This window comes from Acanthochromis polyacanthus, chromosome 12 (assembly GCF_021347895.1).
Source record: "Acanthochromis polyacanthus isolate Apoly-LR-REF ecotype Palm Island chromosome 12, KAUST_Apoly_ChrSc, whole genome shotgun sequence".
In the NCBI taxonomy this organism is placed as follows: domain Eukaryota; kingdom Metazoa; phylum Chordata; class Actinopteri; family Pomacentridae; genus Acanthochromis; species Acanthochromis polyacanthus.
Window position 1 is genome coordinate 5542477 of NC_067124.1, and position 19297 is coordinate 5561773.

The 19297-nt window shown below is 40.5% G+C and overlaps 1 protein-coding gene across 3 annotated transcripts in view; it reads right to left on the minus strand.

Moving 5' to 3' along the window:
* Nucleotides 1–19297, minus strand: part of cdk14 (cyclin-dependent kinase 14) — a 247189-nt gene that overhangs the window by 81866 nt on the left and 146026 nt on the right. For all 3 annotated transcript variants that reach the window (XM_051956814.1, XM_051956816.1, XM_051956815.1), the window contains one exon: nt 18592–18685. In XM_051956814.1, the coding sequence (XP_051812774.1) occupies nt 18592–18685 (94 nt within the window). The remainder of the gene's footprint in view (nt 1–18591; nt 18686–19297) is intronic.

Here is a 19297-nt window from a genome sequence, read left to right on the forward strand (position 1 = left end):
TATTCTGTGAATGTCAGAGTCTTTATGAGGACATCAGAGGGGGAAGAGGGGAATCAGCAGGAACACGGATCGGCTTCTCAGTGAGGAAGTGAATCATCACCTAACAACCAGACAGAAGTCATCAAACCGGCCTGCTCAAAGATCCTCTCTTAACATAAAAGCAAAGCAATGTCATGGTGTCCCTCACAAACGATTAGCCTTCAGGACTAACCTGTAATAAATGTAGTCAGTGTTTTATAATGTGTACATTTGGCCCTAAATTCTGGCATATTTAAGGTGAACCAAAAAATTACTAAGATAAAAGTAGCTTTATAGGGTTCACACATTTATATTGGTTAGGATCCGCATAATGTACGACAGAACAGAACAACCTGACGTCACATGTGATGGATGAATGTATAATTTTCTCCTGTCTAACACTCCCTTAGGCCAGTCTGTCTTAAGAACCTGACACAAAATAGCAGAACATATAATCCCCCAAGATATTGCAACAAACGTGAGTGGTTAGAGTTTCACAGCTATTATGCCTGTTAATGTTAGGCTAGCTATTTGGCTAAGCAGTGGTAGGAGTGTGTTTGTGGTTTATCCCTCATTAAATCCTGATGCTATAATTATATATGCCTTCAAAGTAAGGTTTAATTAAAGTTTTTTTCCACTCATGACTCAAATCTGTCTAAACTTAGAAGCTCTTACACTGACTGACTGATCTGGAGTTGAAAGGAGGACACAGCTTACATTTGAGCCCACTTACTATTTTCATTACATTTCAGGGTAATAAATGTACACTGATCAGCCCCAACATTATGACCACTGACTGTTGAAGTGAATAACATCCATCATCTTGTTATAATGCAGTGTTCTGCTGGGAAACCTTTAGTCCTGACAGTCATGAGGATGTTTGACATGTACCACCACCTAAACGTTGCAGGTCAAGCAACCCTCCAATGCCCATGGCAGCAGCAGTCCTTGATGCCAGTTTCTACTCTCAGTAGGGCAATGCATGCCGACACACCACAAAAACTACTCAGGAGTGGCCCAGGGAACATGACAGAGCTAAAATATTCACCCGGGTTTCACACTCCCCAGATCCAAATCTTATTGAGCATCTGTGGGGTGGTCCAGGATAAACCTGATCTAGGTAGGTCCCACCCTGCAACCCACAGAACCCACAGAATTCACTTCCACCATCCCGGTGGCACAGGACATCCCCAGAGGTCCTGAGTCCATGAACCACTGGGTCAGAGGAGTTTTAGCAGCATAAAGGAGACCAACACAACATTAGGCAGGTGATCAGAATGTTTGCCTGATTGGTGCATGTAGAAATACGCAATGAACAACCAACAACGTGATTGGTGAGTATGAAATTATGCAAAATAGAACACACTGAAATAAAAGAGAGATTAAAATCCTTAAAATGCAACAGTTTCCATCACATTCACAACCTTCATGTTTTCCTGCACATTCAAGTTGACTGTTGCACTTTAAAAACTGGATCTTACACCCGATTTACTGTAGAACTACGTCAAACTAAACACAGCAAAAAACAAACAAAAAAAACCAACAAAAAGACAAAAAAACCCTTCATATTCTATCCATTCTTTTTTAAACACGTGAATAAATATTTGATGTATCTCTTCAACAGAAAGGAATTAGTTGAAAACAAAATTATAACCATTAAAATGGAGCCCTTTTTTTGTTCATCCTTCATGTCATCCTGGAGATTCAAGTTGACTTTTTTGCGCCTGATCTTGGACATTCAACTATGCTGTTAACAAAATATACATATCTGGCAAAAATCTCTGTTTTAATTACAATTTATATATGAGTTTCCAGACAAAGTAAAAATTAGCTGGCAATGCCAAATACATTAATACCATCTTCACACTAATAAGCATTTGGACTCTGCTTATTTTTAGCATTCAAACATAAAGCTACATGTTGCAGCTATGTGTAGCAGGTAAGATAAGTTAGCTGTGAGCTACTGGCAAGTTAGTTAACATCGAGCTGAAGCTGTTGAAAACAGTTATTGAATAGTGAGACACAATGCCAATAAAAAGTCCTCAACCTCCTGGAAATGTTCAGATTTTATTGCTTTTCAATATTCAGTTGTGATCAATGTAATTTGCCTTTTTCCTGACAAGATTTTTTTTTTTTTAAAAAAAAGGCTCTTTAATGTCAAAGTGAAAACTGATTTCAGCAAAAATGTATCAATTAATTCAAAACATAAAATGTAAATAAATGGTTGCATTCGTGACTCATCCAGTTGAACTAGATCTAAGCTAGCTGTAACGTAGTCCATCATATATTCTTTCATGTTTTTACGTAAGTTGCTTCTATCTTTCAGAAATGTTTATAACATTCATGACTGAGAGTTAAGTTGGCTATAGCCTCCTGGAAGTGGAAAGGTAAAAGAGAAAATAGAAAAACAAGAAAATGTGCGGGATGCGTGAGTTCAACTACAAGGTCACACTACTTTTGCCTTCACTGACAGAAATGAGTCATAATTCACGCGGCTGCTAAAAGTCCTTGTCAGTGACTGCTCCTGAAGGACACCATCACCCCTCTCTATAACCCACACGGGAAAATAAAAGTAACCCTTGAAGTCCCCGGTGAATTCCAAAGCACAGACAGAGTAATGGATATATGAACCAGCATGTTGAGAGGGAGGACAGGGTAATTCATCAGGGAGGGAAGGTCTAGTCTGTTTTCATCTCTGAATATAAGTGAGTGTGTGGAGTGTATCAAGAGAAAGAGAGAGAAAGTACCACCACAACAGAATTCCTCTGGGTTCAGAGGTCATGACCACGAGCTGTGCATGCACATTCTGCTGCACATACATACTCTAACCCCCCCCCCACACACACACACGCTCAATTAGAGACCACCCACCCAGCCAGACACAAACAGCACGTCTGACCTTCACACAAAGACCCCTAATTATATTTATGCTGCCAGACAGAGAATGAAGACATTATAGAGATCTGGCTTGTCAGTGCACAGAAAGCAGGTCAGACAGAGTCATTACAGTGTATCAAAATAAAAATTTAAATTATTTAAAAAAAAATTAAATCACATTAATCCAGCATCACACTCCAATAATACTGTCTCTTACATATTATACAACATAAACTCACAAGTGGAATTTAAGAGAACCCACTTGCTTAATAAAAACTTTAGACCCTTTTTACTCTGCCAAGGAACGCGGTGGAGTTATGTGATGATCGGTGTATGTTTGACTGTGAATCTGTCTGTTAGCAACATCACTCAAAAATGGACTAACGGCTTTAGATGAAATTTTCAGGAAAGGTCAGAAATGACACAAGTACCAGCTCATTAGATTTTGGCAGTGATGCGGCTTATAGTCGGGATCCATGGATTTGTTCAGCATTTCCCATTGCAAGATAGCGGCTGGCATGGCGTTACTGCTACCATGACAACAAGTGAATGCTGCATCACCTGCCTGATGATGATCACATGGTTGCAATCCGACTTATCGGGACTTATCCGTCAGAAATTATGACACAATTGGTTAAATTGTGGGGGTGTTTCTTAGTTTTTCTTCCATCCTTACAAGAATTTATGTTTCATTTTACGTGAATTTTTTTACGTGCCAACAATAAAACCCCGTAACATTAAAAAATATGCCTTCAAAATAAGAGCGTGGAGGGGAAGTTATTTTAACACTAGAAAAACAAAGCCTTGCAAAAAGTGATGAACTGATCAACACACCTTTATAAGAGAAATTTACACATTTGTAGATCACGCAATTCAGTATCCGTACATAACGTACACATGCAAAATACACACCTGTGCTCAGGTCATTTTCTTTGTGGGTATATCTGTATTAAATTGCCACATTCTATAGTGCCGTGATTTCTGATCATAAACAATAACAATAATAATAAAATGCTGCATTTCTACAAAAAAATATGCTGCATTTCTGACAATGCTATATGGGGGAATGAACAGCCTTGGTGGGGTACTGCACTCTTTGAGTGTGTTTCTTGTTTTGTTATGACGCAGGCTATTTCCTCAGAAAGCTGCCCCAGAGCTACAGAAGACACTACATGACGAGTAGTGCTACCTATGATGAAAAATCCTATTTTACTCCGCCAAGGAACGTGGCAGAGTTATGAGATGATCGGCGTATGTTTGTCCTGCTACTAATCTGTGAATACGTCGCTCTGTTAGCAACACTACTCAAAAATGGACCAACAGATTTGGACGAAGTTTTCAGGGATGACACAGGGACCAAGTGATTAGATTGCGGGTCACTGATGAAGCTGTAAAACTGATTTCCTGTTTGATCATTTTGCACTGCTAATAACATTTAATTTTATTCAAAGACAGAATAGGTCAAGAACATTTATTCCTAGCTAGACCTTGTCCAAGTTATTTGACACTGCAGGTTATTACAGATTTATTTTAGATGAACCATGATTTGTTGAAATCAAATGTTTAGAAATGTCAGACTTTCACTTTGTGGGACTTGTATAGTGTGATTTTCACACAGTCATCTTGGTTGCTGTTGATGTCATGTGTATGATGGTGTAATCCATCTGGGCTGGGCACCAGGAGGTGGACAGACAAATAGCCTGAAAAACTACAATACAAGTAAGGAGTCAAGTTATATATATATATATATATATATATAAATATACCACCTAAGTCGAGTGAGTGCATCAGTGAATTTTGTCATGATGCAATGACAGTAATGTTTTTTTTGTGGTTTTTAAGTCTAGTATTGATTGCTGATGATGCTAGTGCTTTGGATTTGATGTACCACAGGGGAGGTGTAGGTTGTAAGTTACACTTGCTCCCTCACAGATCAATCCCTTAATCCAAACCTAAGCATCAGCACTGGCCCCAGTCGCAGCTGCATCCCACCCCTGCCTCGTTCACATTCCCTTCCCTACTCTACGCCATTGTCCTAACGGCGACCCCAGCCTTCATCTCTTCCTCTGCTCCAAAAATCCCAGTCCCACCCCAAGCTGCTCTCCAACCTCGGTCACGGCCAAACAGATTGGGGTCACCTCCAGGCAGGGGTCAAACGGATCAGAACCAGAGCCAAGTGGATCAGCTGTCTCCCACTGCGACCGGGTGGAATGTGTTCAGTAAGCCCTGACTATCCTGTCTGGGTTTCAGCAGATGGATGCTCATGTCACAGACACAGCGGCTGTTGGTGAAATGGCATTATTTATCTCCCCAGCAGCCTCCTGCTCTCTCCTGAGGGCAGATCAGCTCACATGTGCACCGGCTTACTCTTCATAGCAGGAATACACTCAAAATAAACAGGCTTCTCTATGGAGAGAAAATGGGTCTGTGCACCGTGAGTGACTTTAGGCTGCTGTAATGAACTCCATGTAAGTTGTCCTCTATGGCACCATGTTCACACGGTTTAATACGTTCCTGACATGCAGTGACATACTACATTTTACTTACCGTCACAACAAACATCCTACATACAGTTGTTATGTACACTGAAAGCCTGATATATCTATAACCACTATATAGCAGTTAGCGACATTTTTGCGCTGTTTATTATCTAGAACACAACTGTGCTGTAAGTTCATTCCAAACACATCAAGATTCTGTCACGTATACTCTTGACATGCTAATGTTTAGCAAGTAATGGTTACCACTCTCAGCATCTTATAATGCTAATATTTGCTAAATGGCACTATAGGAAAAGAGTAGCCAAGGATGATGGGATTAGCACTGATTTTGTTAGTCATACAGAGGCAGAAATGTAAAAATACATTTGAAATTAAAGCTGCAAGCAGCGATGGACGGGTCCTCGCATCCACGCTGGTCGGCGAATCCATGCACGTTCACCAGGTGGCACTGTGACTGAGAGTGTGTGTCGGCCTCTGAATCACATCTGGACCAGAGTTTAATCACACGTAAAATTTCAGCCAGATTGGAGCATGTTCAGACTAGTTATACAGCATTTCCTGCCCATCCACCACCAGGTGGCGCTGTAACTCAGAGTGTATTTCAAACAGTGGATGTGATGAGGGTTGGACTCTGATCACTCATGAAAAGTTTCAGGCTGATTTGATCATGTAGAGGCCAGTTATACAGCATTTATTGTCCCTCCAACAGGTGGCGCTGCAACTGAGAGTGTCTGTTGGCCTGTAGATGTGATCAGGATTGGATTGTGATCACACATGGAAAGTTTGAGGCAGATTGGATCATGCAGAGGAGAGTTATACAGCAGTTGTTGTTTCATGGCGAAGCATCAAAACTCTAATGGTCGCCATGGCCACGCCATTTGGCTTCTGGTTAAACTTTTGATAACTTTTCATCACCAAGTCCTGCTGTGTGGACTGACAAAATTTCAGGTCTCCTGGAATTATCCCCAAGGAGGTATTAACTCTCAAAAATGAGAAAAATCATCAAAAATCTCACAATTAATCCAAGATGGCCGACTTCCTGTTGGGTTTAGGACATGGCTCCAAGAGGCTTTTTTGTGCGTCCTGATGTGCTCTATAAGCCTCCCAAATTTCATGGATGTAGGTGAAACGTGCTGGGGGGGCTGTTTGTTAAAAATACTGTAGGGGGCGCTATAGCATGTGCAGTGCCGAGATGCATACAGTGTTGTTCCTTGGGTCAATGGTGATGTGTGTGGTAATTTTTGTGAGCATTGGAGTATTCCTAACCTGTCAGAAAGGGCTTTGTTTTTCATGGCGATATTTGGTTGCTACGGCAACAGCGTTGCATGAAATGTCACACCCTTCACAGTGTGTGATTGTCAAGAGGTGAAGACTCGACTGACCAATTTCCAGCATGATATCACCAAGTTTGGGGCCATTGTACCTGAAAATATAAGGCCTTAAACTTACTATTACCAACAGGTGGCGCTATGACTTTTTCAAAATTTATGAGTGTGGATGTGTTCAGACTGGACCTGGTATCCAGCATGTGAAGTCTGAGGCAGATAGGATGTTGTTCAGCTGAGATATGAATCGTTAAATTTTCATGGCGAAACATCGAAATTGGTTTGGCCGCCACAGACACGCCCTTTGATGACAAGTCACCATTTTCACTGGGATGCATCATCAATGTGTTTAGGCTGTTGTCACTGCATTTGAAGTGAATATGATCAACCGGGTAACAATAGGGCATGAAAGTGTAAAAGATGTCTATTTCCTGAAACCACAAGGTGGCGCTATGACTGTCAATGAATATCCCTATGTGGATGACATCAGGACAGGACTGTCATCATACATGTAAAGTTTCAGGCAGATTGGAGCATGTTGAGAAGAATTAGACACCAATTCCTGTTTCATGGCGAAGGATCAGTTGTTTGAGGCTCCGCCATGGCCACACCTTTTGGCTTCTGGTTGAGTTTTTGATAACTTTTCATCAGAAAGGTCTGGTGAATGCACTGGCCAAATTTCAGTTCTCTCAGACTTATCCACTCGGAGCTATAAATTTTGACAAATGTACAGCAAATTCAAGATGGCCGACTTCCTGTTGGGTTTAGGGTGTGGCTGTGATTGACTTTTTGGTGTGTCCTGATGTGGTGCATATGCCCACCAAATATTGTAGCTGTAAATAAAACATTGTGGAAGTTGGCCTAATGACCACTTTTTCAATTTTGCAGGTGGCGCTATAGAGCCATTTTTCCACACATATGCGCAACTCCCATAAAATATCAAATTTTTCGCCAGTCCTGATGTGCACGCCAAATTTCACGCGTTTTGGTTCATGATAAGGCCGCCAAAAAGGCAAGTCATTTCCCGAGGAGCGATTAAGTTTGAAAAATTTACAGCAAATTGAAGATGGCCGACTTCCTGTTGGGTTTAGGGCGTGGCTGTAATTGACTTTTTGGTGTGTCCAGATGTTCTGCATATGCCCACCAAATATTGTAGCTGTACATGAAACATTGTGGCAGTTGGCCTAATGACTACTTTTTCAAGTTTGCAGGTGGCGCTATAGAGCCATTTTGCCACGCACATGCGCAACTCCCATAAAATATCAAATTTTTCGCCAGTCCTGATGTGCATGCCAAATTTCACGCGTTTTGGAGTATGATAAGGCCGCCAAAAAGCCAATTTACTTTACGGGAGAAAAAAAAAAAAAAAAAAAAAAAAAAAAAAAAAAATAATAATAATAATAATAATAATAATAAACCCTAGGGTTTCAATAGGGTCCTTGGCACCGCTGGTGCCTTGGACAGTCGGTGCCCTGGCACCGCCTGTCCTTCGCACCCTCGGTGCTCGGACCCTAATTAATGATGCTGCAACATGAGAAGTTGGAAGGAATTATTTTACTGAATCATGAAGGGAACATGAATGTTGTGAATGTAGCAAATTTTAACCCCCAAAGATGAAGGCTATTTTTAACATTTCTGCTTGCAAAAAAAAAAAAAAAAATCAAAAAAGAAGTTCAACTTTAAAATATCAAAATTCTAAATTAGAGACTGAAAGACAGTCTTGTGATGATGATTCTGTAAACTCTGATGTATTGAACCTGTTCTAAAAATTCTTAACTATAAAAGTACATGAAGCATCACTATGTCATATTCTTTTATCCTAAACACTTTTTAGGGTGTAAGTTAGACAGTGTTAGACGAGTTAACAGGAGTTTCTTTGAAACTTTTAGATACACTTATTTGACTCTTATGCACCTGTACATGAAATAGATGTGTACATCGGTAGTTGTCTTGTATCCCTTCAAGTCATGAAGTGTATCAAGCTGACATGCACTTCTACTGGTACAGGGACCACCATGGTGGATAAACACAATCATACCAATAGTTTTCAGCACTTTTAATGCCACAGGGGGAGCCATAACCTGGCAATAGCCAGATTAATAATTGTGTAGTACTTGATAGTACTCCGCAATATCAATCTGGGACCGCTCCATGTAAATCCGTTAGGAGGAAAGAGGCACGGATTGGACAATGCAACAGTATGTCCCGCCTCTGACAGGTTTGTTTTTAGCCAATCACGGGGTCTTCACAACGAGCGGAGCCAATTGGTAGATTAAACTCTTACCAAAACCCGTAGGTAAAAAAGCACAAACATCTTTACCATCCAGAAATGCGCAAAGCGCCTCTCGTTGTTCTTCCTTCAAAGAAGCGATAGGAGATTCAGCTAAAACTGACTTAATAGCAGCATCTACACGATCGTTGTCCTCCGTTGCCATGTTTGTTTTGATCTACTGGCGCTTGGTGTCGTCGTATCCCGCCCCACACACGAATACTGCTGCGTGATTGGCCCGAACCAACTTGGTGCTGTACGAAAAGTGAAGGCAGGAGCGGAGCAAGATGGTTTCTTGAGAGATTTGTGAACTCACAAATATCGCGAGAAATCAACTTGCTGGCAAGGTTAGGGGAGCCAAGGAATCACCAAAGTCACCAATACACCCACTGGGGACAATGAATGTTTGTACAAAATTTCTTTAGATATATTTCTCTCAGGTCAAAGCCTATAACAATCTATGAAACAGATTAAAAGTCAAAAATATGTTTCACATTGTTAGGTTTTCTTAGAGAAAGCCGTCTCTACATGTAGGAGTATGTACAACTAGGAGCTGGTAATACCCAATGTAGCATATTTTTAATGTTAAAGATAAAATGAAGGGAGCCTGCACCTCTCCCAAAGTATCATGGGAACTTTTTTCTTCAACTTCACATGTTTTGATGATACAGATTAAAGTTCTCTGAGGAAACCCCTACAGTGTATGACACAACACACTTCTTGCAGCTGCAAACAGTCATTTACTGCAGAGTTGAATTACACTTTATACACAAATGTAACTACAAAGTTGTGCTGCAGTGGGACAGGAATTTTAGAGTTGGTATATATACTATAGTGGAGGGAAACTGTGATATGGCAATGCAGGGCGTTACTTATATCCATTAATCACATCACAGGAACATCAATGCAACAGCCCAATAAGCAACATGTACATGTCCTAATTGCAGCAATGTCTCACTCTGATTAATGACCATAATCAGAGTAATATGATCATGTACATTGAGCCAGTATGTTTATGTAAATAACAAGCCTTATGTAGAAACATAAGCTATCATATTATCCATGGCTGCCACAATGCTCATATTTCTCCAGAAACAACAGCTGCTTTACTCTAATACAAGGAGGCGGCTTGTTGTCTTTTAAGTAGAAACACACACATTTGTACACCAACACACTCACCTCTGCCTGACAGGCTATTTCCTGCAGATAGATCTGTCCATATTCATAAAGACCTTCCAGTGGATGTAATCTTTGGTATGCTGACAGCTAGTTAACCAGCTCGGGTAAGCCTGGCGTCACGCACCTCAATTTTAATTCACATAGACATTCTGTGTGTGTGTGTGTGTGTGTGTGTGTGTGTGTGTGTGTGTGTGTGTACTTGTTTCTGCTATTCCGGTGGGGATTTGCTATAAAGGTGGGGACTTGTCTTACGGTGGGGACCTAAAATGAGGTCCCCACGGGTGGCAACACCGTTTTCTTGGCCATATCGTTGTTAATAAAAAATGTAAAAGTGCAAAACCGTTTGTTTAGGGTTAGGCATTGATTTGGTGATGGTTAAGTTTAGGGTTAGGGTAAGGGTTAGGAGTTAGATATGAATGGGAGTCAATGGTAAGTCCCCACCGGTATAGAAAAACAAACATGTGTGTGTGTGTGTGTGTGTGTGTGTGTGTGTGTGTGTGTGTGTGTGTGTGTGTGTGTGTGTGTGTGTGTGTGTGTGTGTGTGTGTGTGTGTGTGTGTGCGCGCGCGCGTGTGTGTGATAGTGGTATAGAGAAACAGAAAACCATGTTAACACCTTGCTAAAGACAAACACCGGACAGAACATGCAGTCTATATGACCACAGCTATTCCATTAGTAAAGATGCCAGCATGCATCTGAAACAGACACTTTGAATAAATAAGTGTGTATTTACACCTCGCTCACCTCGACATGCACATGCAGCACTGTAGGAATGGTGATAAGCCCTGGAAATGGCACAGCCTTAATGCTGTCAAGGATAATAACACTGTGGAGGTGTGGTATTAGAGAGAAATTGGCCCTGTGAAAAAAATCAGGTGAAAAAAAAAAACTAGAGATGCAGAAAGGCTTCTTGAGGATTTATTTATTTATCCATTTGCCACAGGACGCTCACTGAACATTTAATTGGTAATAAGCTCATTAGTGAAAAGAAGAGGTTTGTGAGAAAAGGAAAGATTTTTGCAGGTTTCTGTTCCTGGCAATGCAAGTAGCCTTGGATTTTGGTATAAATTTATATTCTCACTGTACATCCTGCAAAATTGATAAAAGCCGATAAAATTCAGCCAAGTACAGATGCACAGATCGATCTTGAAGCTGTCTAACAGGACAGGACATTAATTATCGGACGGTGAAGAACCGCAGTGAGAGAGACTAAGTAGCTGCAGCTGTAATTAACACTTGGGAAAGGGAAGAAATATCCTACCATGGAGCTCCTGACAGGATTTAAATCACCAGTGGCTTATGCAATATTAAAATCACTCTACCACACCTTGAGGAGATAGTCCCATGTGAATGGTGTTTCAGCCTTCTTTATTACTGTCAGGTAATTATTACTTGTGGACTTGATTATGAAAGAACGTATGGTGCACATTTGCATTACTTTCATCATGCCAAGCATGCATGTTTCTACCTATAGCTACAGGGAGTGCATAGTGGGTACAAACTGTTCTTGTGGGTACTAAACACCTTGAGAAGGAACACGGTTAATCTCATTTTGTGGCCCTTTTTCAGGATTTGATTCATCTATAGCACAAAAGCTAATTTCTCATCATCAGGCACCTCAGGTACATCTGTGAAATTATTGCCAGTAAACCCCTTCAGTATAATGGTGTTCTGAACTAAACCTTATATTTAGATGCAGAAAATTACTGTGATAAGCTATTCACCTGTGTCTGTATTAGGGATCCACCGATATGGATTTTGAAGGACGGACAGAGATGTCGGTTGTTAGTGGTTGGAATAGGCTGATAATCAATATGTGGAGGCGGTATACATTCGATGTTTTAACAGCATGTGATAGCAGGAACCTCTCATTCCTACACAAGGCTTCTACATTAATAAAGGTATAACTGAATTTGAAAAATAGAAATATGAATGATTAAATTAGGAAGTTTTGGGAGTTTATGTTGGATCCACTGAGACTGATCAGTTGCTCTCCTTCAGTTCTGTCTGCTGTTCTTCTCCATATTGTTAATATTTCATTGTTCGATCACTTTCATTGCCCACTAAGGTCCATAACTTAATTAATTATTGTTTTGTAGACTCTGTTTCAGGGTAATCTGTGGCTGTCTTCTAATTTAGCTGCAAGTCGTTAACATGCCCTTAGCCACTGTGAGAGTAGCTAGTTTCATGCTTTGTGCTAACGGCTGGTGTGTCTTGTTGAGATTTTGCAGTTTCTGCTTGAGATACATTTCAGAGAACACAGAGTGACGACAGACAGAGAGAGGTGGCTGCATCAGGTCTGAAGTAGCACATTTAATTTATCAATAATTGGTCAAGAAAAATGACATGTCAGCCACAATAATTGGCCAGCCCAATAAGTGATGCATCCCTAGTCTGTATTAATTCATAGCAGCAGTGAGACAACAGTGACATCATGAATTCAACTTGAAAACACATGAAAATATTACCTGAAAGGTCTTTCAACCCAAATAAATTGGTGAGCAAAAAACACAGCACAACCAAAACTATAGAGATAAAATGAAAATACCAGAATTATCCTCTAACACACACATCATCTCATCAGTGCAGTCAACATGCAGACGAGTACAGTGTTAATAATAACATTTTCTTCCCATTAATTAAACTCTGCAAAAAAAATACACAAAATGACAGCTATTTGGCCCCTAATGCATCCTGCTACTCAGCAGCACACACATCACAAAACTAGTTTTTCCACAGTAATGCAAACATCCCATTACATGGAAGATTTTTTGGCTAACAGGAGAAAAACTCCGGGCCACCTTATGACATTCCAGCTCTGTAGACATTGTGTTCACTCGACTCCTGGCAGGGTGCCTCTCAAACAGTGATGGAAGCTGACCTTTCTCTTCCTCCCTTCAAACAACATGGCCTTTAAGATGCTTCTGACTCCGCATAATTCATTGATAGTGCCCTTCACATGAGTCTCTGAGGCTGTGCATCCAAACTCTGACCTGTCTGACAGCCTGGCAGAGTGGAGCAGGCAGGATGGATGGAAATGTCAACATCAGGCCAGCTCTGACAGGTAAGCTAATTTTGTGATCCACACATAGCATTGCCAAACCGCATACATCCACATTTTCATATTCATCTGTCTTTTACCTCTAGCTGACAGCTGAATACACACAAACACAAAACACTGAATGTGATTTGGATGAGAAATAGCAAAGGCTCTCGAGCCAACAGAATATATTACAGTCGTGTTGTGTTATAAACAGAGATACATTTGAATAAAATACCAGGGGTGAATAGCTGCAGTATCAAAGAAACTTATACTGATGTTATGTTTTAGATAAAGTTTATTTCACGGGAACTCCTAGAAATTTAATCAGAATGTCTCTTTGTAAGACTACATGGTTGAAACCGCTTTTCTAACAATGTATGAATCTGCAGTCATGATTTTAAGGTCATTCAAGGGTAATAAACCAACTTGAGTGTCATTTTTGTGGCTCTGAATTTTAGTTGACTGAACTCGGCATACTAATTGCTGACATCTGGAAACCTTGTGACACTGATTAAAACTGATCTAGAAGGGCAAGAAGCATAGTTACTCCACCTACGAACGCAGCGGAATTATGTGATGATCGGCGTCGATTTGTCTGACTGTTCGCAACATCACTCAAAAACAGACAAATGGATTTGGATGAAATTTTCAGGGAAGGTCAGAAATACACAAGGGCCAACTGATTAGATTTTGGCAGTGATGCAGCTTATAGTTTGGATCCACGGTTTTCTGTATCACTGTGAGATAGCATCACGGCGTCACTGTGATTATGACTACAAGTGAACACTTCATCAGCTGCCTGCTGATGATCACATGATTGGGATCCTACTACAAATCCACCACTGCAGACCACAAATTTTTTTTAAAGATTTCATCTGTCAGAAATCATACAACGACTGAGCAGCTTTGGCAGAGTACTACACTCTCTGAGTGCTTTTCTTGGTATATATAGTAAGGTTAGCAAGATTATTGAAATCAGAGATCTCCAACCAGGGCTATTCACACGTTCTGTGGAAGCATAAGCTGAATTAATTTGGAAAAATACCTTTTTGGTTAAACAAATGCAAGCACATATCAATTGGGATACCAGTCTTCAATAAATTATTCAGTTTTTATTAAAGTAAAGCTAAGGTTTAGTTACACAAGTTATGGGAAAACAATTACAGTGGTGAGCTAAATATAATGGATAGCCATTAAATGATGAAAGAAACTAGTAGCAGTAGCTAACAGAGGTGGATAAATGGTAAGCTAAATGTGGCATAAATTGCTAGAGCAATGGATATTTGGTTGAAATAGTTAAAAACTGTGGTTGAACAGGTGAATGTTTTCATTAACAAGCAGAGAAAAAAGGCAGCATTTGCTAAACCTAGGGGATAGAAGTGAAAGTAGTATAAACTCATTAGCTAAGAGTAAATTTCCCTCGGGATTAATAAAATATCTATCTATCTATCTATCTATCTATCTATCGAAAAGACAAAAATTCTACAGTTCTACAATTTGCTTTAGCAGATGCTTTATCCAAAGCGAAGTACAACTGAGAGTAGATACAACATAAAAAAGATTAAATAGTTGTAAAGTGACAGTTGTAATTGTTAAAAAAGTAATGGATAGTTGTTAAATGAGTAAAGGTACTTTAGTTCTATGGAGTGTTAAATGGGAAAACTCCGCGAAGTAGATTTATTTGTTAGTGAATGGTTAAAATAGCTGATCATTAAGGATAAATGCTGGAAATGTTTGCTAAATGTATTTCATAAATGACAAAAGGGACTTAAATAAATGAATGGTTATTGTAAAATGTATGAATAAACCACTGAAGTGTCGCTCCAAGTGGTGGAATGCATTCAAACTGACAAAACCACCGAAAGTTCAACTGATTATTTTAATAATATTCAGTTTATTTTATCCAGTAGTGTCAAAAACATGAGAGGTGGTTTTGCTGAGGGGCTGTTCCTCTGACAGGGTTGTGTGTGTGTGTGTGTGTGTGTGTGTGTGTGTGTGTGTGTGTGGGGTGTGTGTGTGTGTGTGTGTGGGGGGGGGGGGGGGGGGGGGTGCAGAATGTTCTGTCTAATGTACCCCCTGCTGATCTGAACCATTTTATTTGTAGGTAATAATGTGCCTGATGATAATAATTCCTCATTGCACAGACCATGATCTCACCAATCACATGGTGCAGCAAATTACCAAATTACTCCAAACAAATCAAAATAAATACTCTCCAATCTGTAGATGAATCTAAATCAGAATTTAAAAAAAAAAAAAAAAAAAAAGGGTTTCATGTGGATTAAATAAGAATGGTAGTAATGGTTTTTCTTTTTGCAGAATAAGTCTGCTGAACTTCAGCACAATGCCATGATCCCCACAAACATAAACACAGCTGCCTCTGGCATGTTGCATGGTGCAACACTCAGTATGTTCCAGACATTCAGATTTTGCAGAGAACTCCAGTCAGTTATATTTATTAGACCGACATGACAAATGACATGGTTCCCTCAAGGGCTCTTACAATCTGTACAGCACATGACATCCTCTGCACTGAGACCCCTCGATTTGGATAAGGAAAAAGATACCACAGAATAAACCCCTTAGCAGGAAGAGAGGGATCCATCCTCAAGCACAGATTTTGAAAGCTCTTCCAAGCTGTTGGATTACAGCTGCTCCACATCTGTAATTTGGGCCAGCTGCAGTTTGCAATGGCCAAACCATTGTGCCCAGTGCACACAATAGCAAAAAACCTTCTAGTGCCTCAGTTGAAGAACGACCACTCCTACCTTTAATACAAGGGTTCCTAACGGGGAAACCTCATACAAGGTTGCTTTAACAACGTGTTCTATCGTCTATAGAACAGTATGAGACTGAATGATCAGCAGTTTATCAGGGATTCTCTCGCAGGTGCAAAGACTCTTTCTCTGGTCTGGTGTCATATCTACTCATTGTTTGCATACATCCAGTTCTCTTGCAGTCCTCCAAGATGGTGCCAGAAACTAAAGAAAGGAAAGCTTGACCAAAGTGGAAAGCCTCTGTGGGGAAGCAGTACACAGCTGAGCCTCATCATCAGTCTGGCCAGCAGCCATCCCACTGTTGGGCCTCTTTCCTCTCTCCTCCCATCACAGTGTCTTTGTGTCTGAGAGGCGAGCTGGGATCACTGAGGGTTGGAGCCTCTTACAGAAGCCCCACTTTTCCCTTCTGGCATGAAAGACAATCAATAAGAAGCATTTTTCTTCATCTCCCTCTCCTGCTAGCTTTGTGAGAGACCCCCTGCCTGCGGGGCTTCCTCCACCTTTCTTCATCGCTTCATCCCAAATCCATCCATTCTCAGATGCGTATCTTTAGCCTTCCGCCCAGAGGCCAAACGGCAGCGAGCATGCTTTGTCTCCACACTTGACTTCTTCCCTTGTCGAACCCATTTCATACTCTCATCTCTGTAATTTTCTACATTAATTATTCAGGTCCTTGCAGCCTATGAATATAAATCCATTATGTCTGCCCTGCTACACTCTGCTTCAATTAAGAGACTGGGGATGAAATTATATGGAGGGATGGCAGATCATCAGATTAAAGGATTCATGAGACCTCACGTCACTTTAAAATATTTATGCTAGCTATCCAATGCAGACATACACACATATACTGTAAGTAATTACTTATTGGCGACTGCAATACTGTTCACCTGTCAAGTATCAGGTACTTTCATCTAAGTTGTTTTGGGAATTCAGTCTATGACTATCACGGACTTTCAACTGATTTTTCAGTCTTGTACTTGAACTGTAAATGCAGGCTTTCATCTCACTGACGTGAAAGGAACATTCCTGGGCTCATCTTGTGGATTTTGATGATGACTGCTTCGTGGCATTGTGTGATCTCCAGCTGGAGGCAGTCCAGTTCTAAAGAGACTCTGGCTACAGATGGATACACCTGGTTAGCGGTGGTGCAGGGCACACTGTGGAATTCAAATGTGACTTCACTGGTAATAATGGGCTCAATGTGTGTGTAGAAAACACCACACATTAGACTACTAGAATTTACCTTTGGGACATTGCAGGATGGAAGCAGTGATTCATGCTGTTTATACCACATTCTGATCCAGTTATCTGTGTGTGACGAATCATAGACCAGACAACAAAGATAATTTCAGCATAAAATTGGAAATTTATCTTTAACACACTGATGTTAGCGTGCCTAATATATATATCTATCTATCTATCTATATCTATCTATATCTATCTATATATATATATATATATATATATATATATATATACACACACACACTGACAGTCAATAGAAACTTTGAGGTAGAAATGTAGGCAGAATTCTACTTGTAGGGGGGTTGTAATTATTCATTGTGGATTTACTGATGATCTAGTGCCCTGGTAGTTGAGATAATGATGAGTTGTCATTTTGTCATGATTCATTGCACATGGGCTGGTCACTTTGCAAAAGTGAACCAAATACACACCAAGCAATACTCAGTGAGTATCTGCACAATTTGAGAATGGGTTTTGAAGGCCTATATAAAGGCCCAAAAAAGGCCACCATTGTTAGTCCAGTGAACAGCATCATGCCGCGTCTATCACATGAACAACGTCTCCGGGCACTGGGTATGGTGGAGGCCGCTTTGAGCTACAGTGATGTAGCCAGGCGTATGGGCTGTTCCCAACCCACAATCAGAAGCCTGGTCCAAAGCATCCGGCGACGGATTGCTGCCTGCATCCAAGCAAATGGAGGCCATACTCGGTATTGACTGTTGTGACTTTGTGTTTGGCAGGTGCCGTTTTCTTTTGTGAAATTCTTTATTTTGAAATCATTCTTAAAACTTTATATTTTTGTTTCTGACAGATGGACGGACGGACGGACGGACGGACGGACGGACGGACGGATGGATGCCATGGACATTATTCAAAATATGTTCACACGTCCATCTAGAAGTCAGATTCATGATGGCCTAACTAGAAGATATCCACCTGAGACATCTTCTTACTGACCAACAACTACAGTACGCTTGTTACAACCACTTAAATGTCAGCAGATATTCAGGATGCAATCAAAATACAGACACCCTCTTACAGCCACTGCTGAATGTTTGTGCACATACATGACATGCAAGGAAATGGGTTGCTTAGACCATTTAAAATGCAGAGAAAAGAGTACCTCCATTCAAAAACTACCCTGAGAAGCAAGCTAGTGTGTTTGATAAGTTTGGGTTTTAGGTTATATTTATCCTATTGAAAATGTTCTACTTGATGCTTTTTTTCCTATTTCTTACTGTTGTTAAATATAAAGACTGGAGGTCCTGTAGTAGTGATGTAGGATGCAGAGTAGGAAGATTATCCTAATGGTTGCCAGTGGGACCATCCATAGCATACCAACACCAGTGACTCACCAGGAATATCCTCTCCAGCTGGTCCTGAATGTCCTTCATCCCAGGAAAGGCAGCCACTCCTTGGATCATCTCAATGAAAATGCAGCCCACTCCCCTAAAAAAGAGCATAATTAATTAATCACTGGATCAGTTAAAATGTTAATAATTACAAATCCGGTAGTTTGTTTTAATTTGTCCTGACATCTTTTAGAAACCAATCTAAATCCACAAAAAGCACAAAAGTAAGTGACTCAAAGTAAAAGTCATTCTGAGGAGTATTGATTTTTCCCTTCCTAATGGCAGTGAATGTAGGGGAAAAAACCTTGGAAAATACCAAGTTTCATTCAGTGTAAAGGGAGAATGAACGAGGTGTGTGTGTTGTCAGCGCTCATTTGTCAAAGGGCTATTGTTTTCTGACAGATTCACTTTCTGGCTCAGTGCACACTCCTTTTCAGAACAGAAACACCAGCAATGCAAGGAGAGAGGGCGAGATTACCACAAGTTCATCCCTCAAAACTTCAACATTCCCTCCATTTATTGGAATGAAAATGTGTCTTCTCCATGACAGGACTATAACCTTGGCATCCAGTATTTCTGCTGGAGTGCAGTGAACTGTTCCGCTTATAAACATGGTTATGCAAGTATGGATAAAGATTGGAGTGCGTTACAATATTCTCTCAGTTTGATTCATTCCCATAATGTTGTCCAAAATTAGATGGCCCTGATA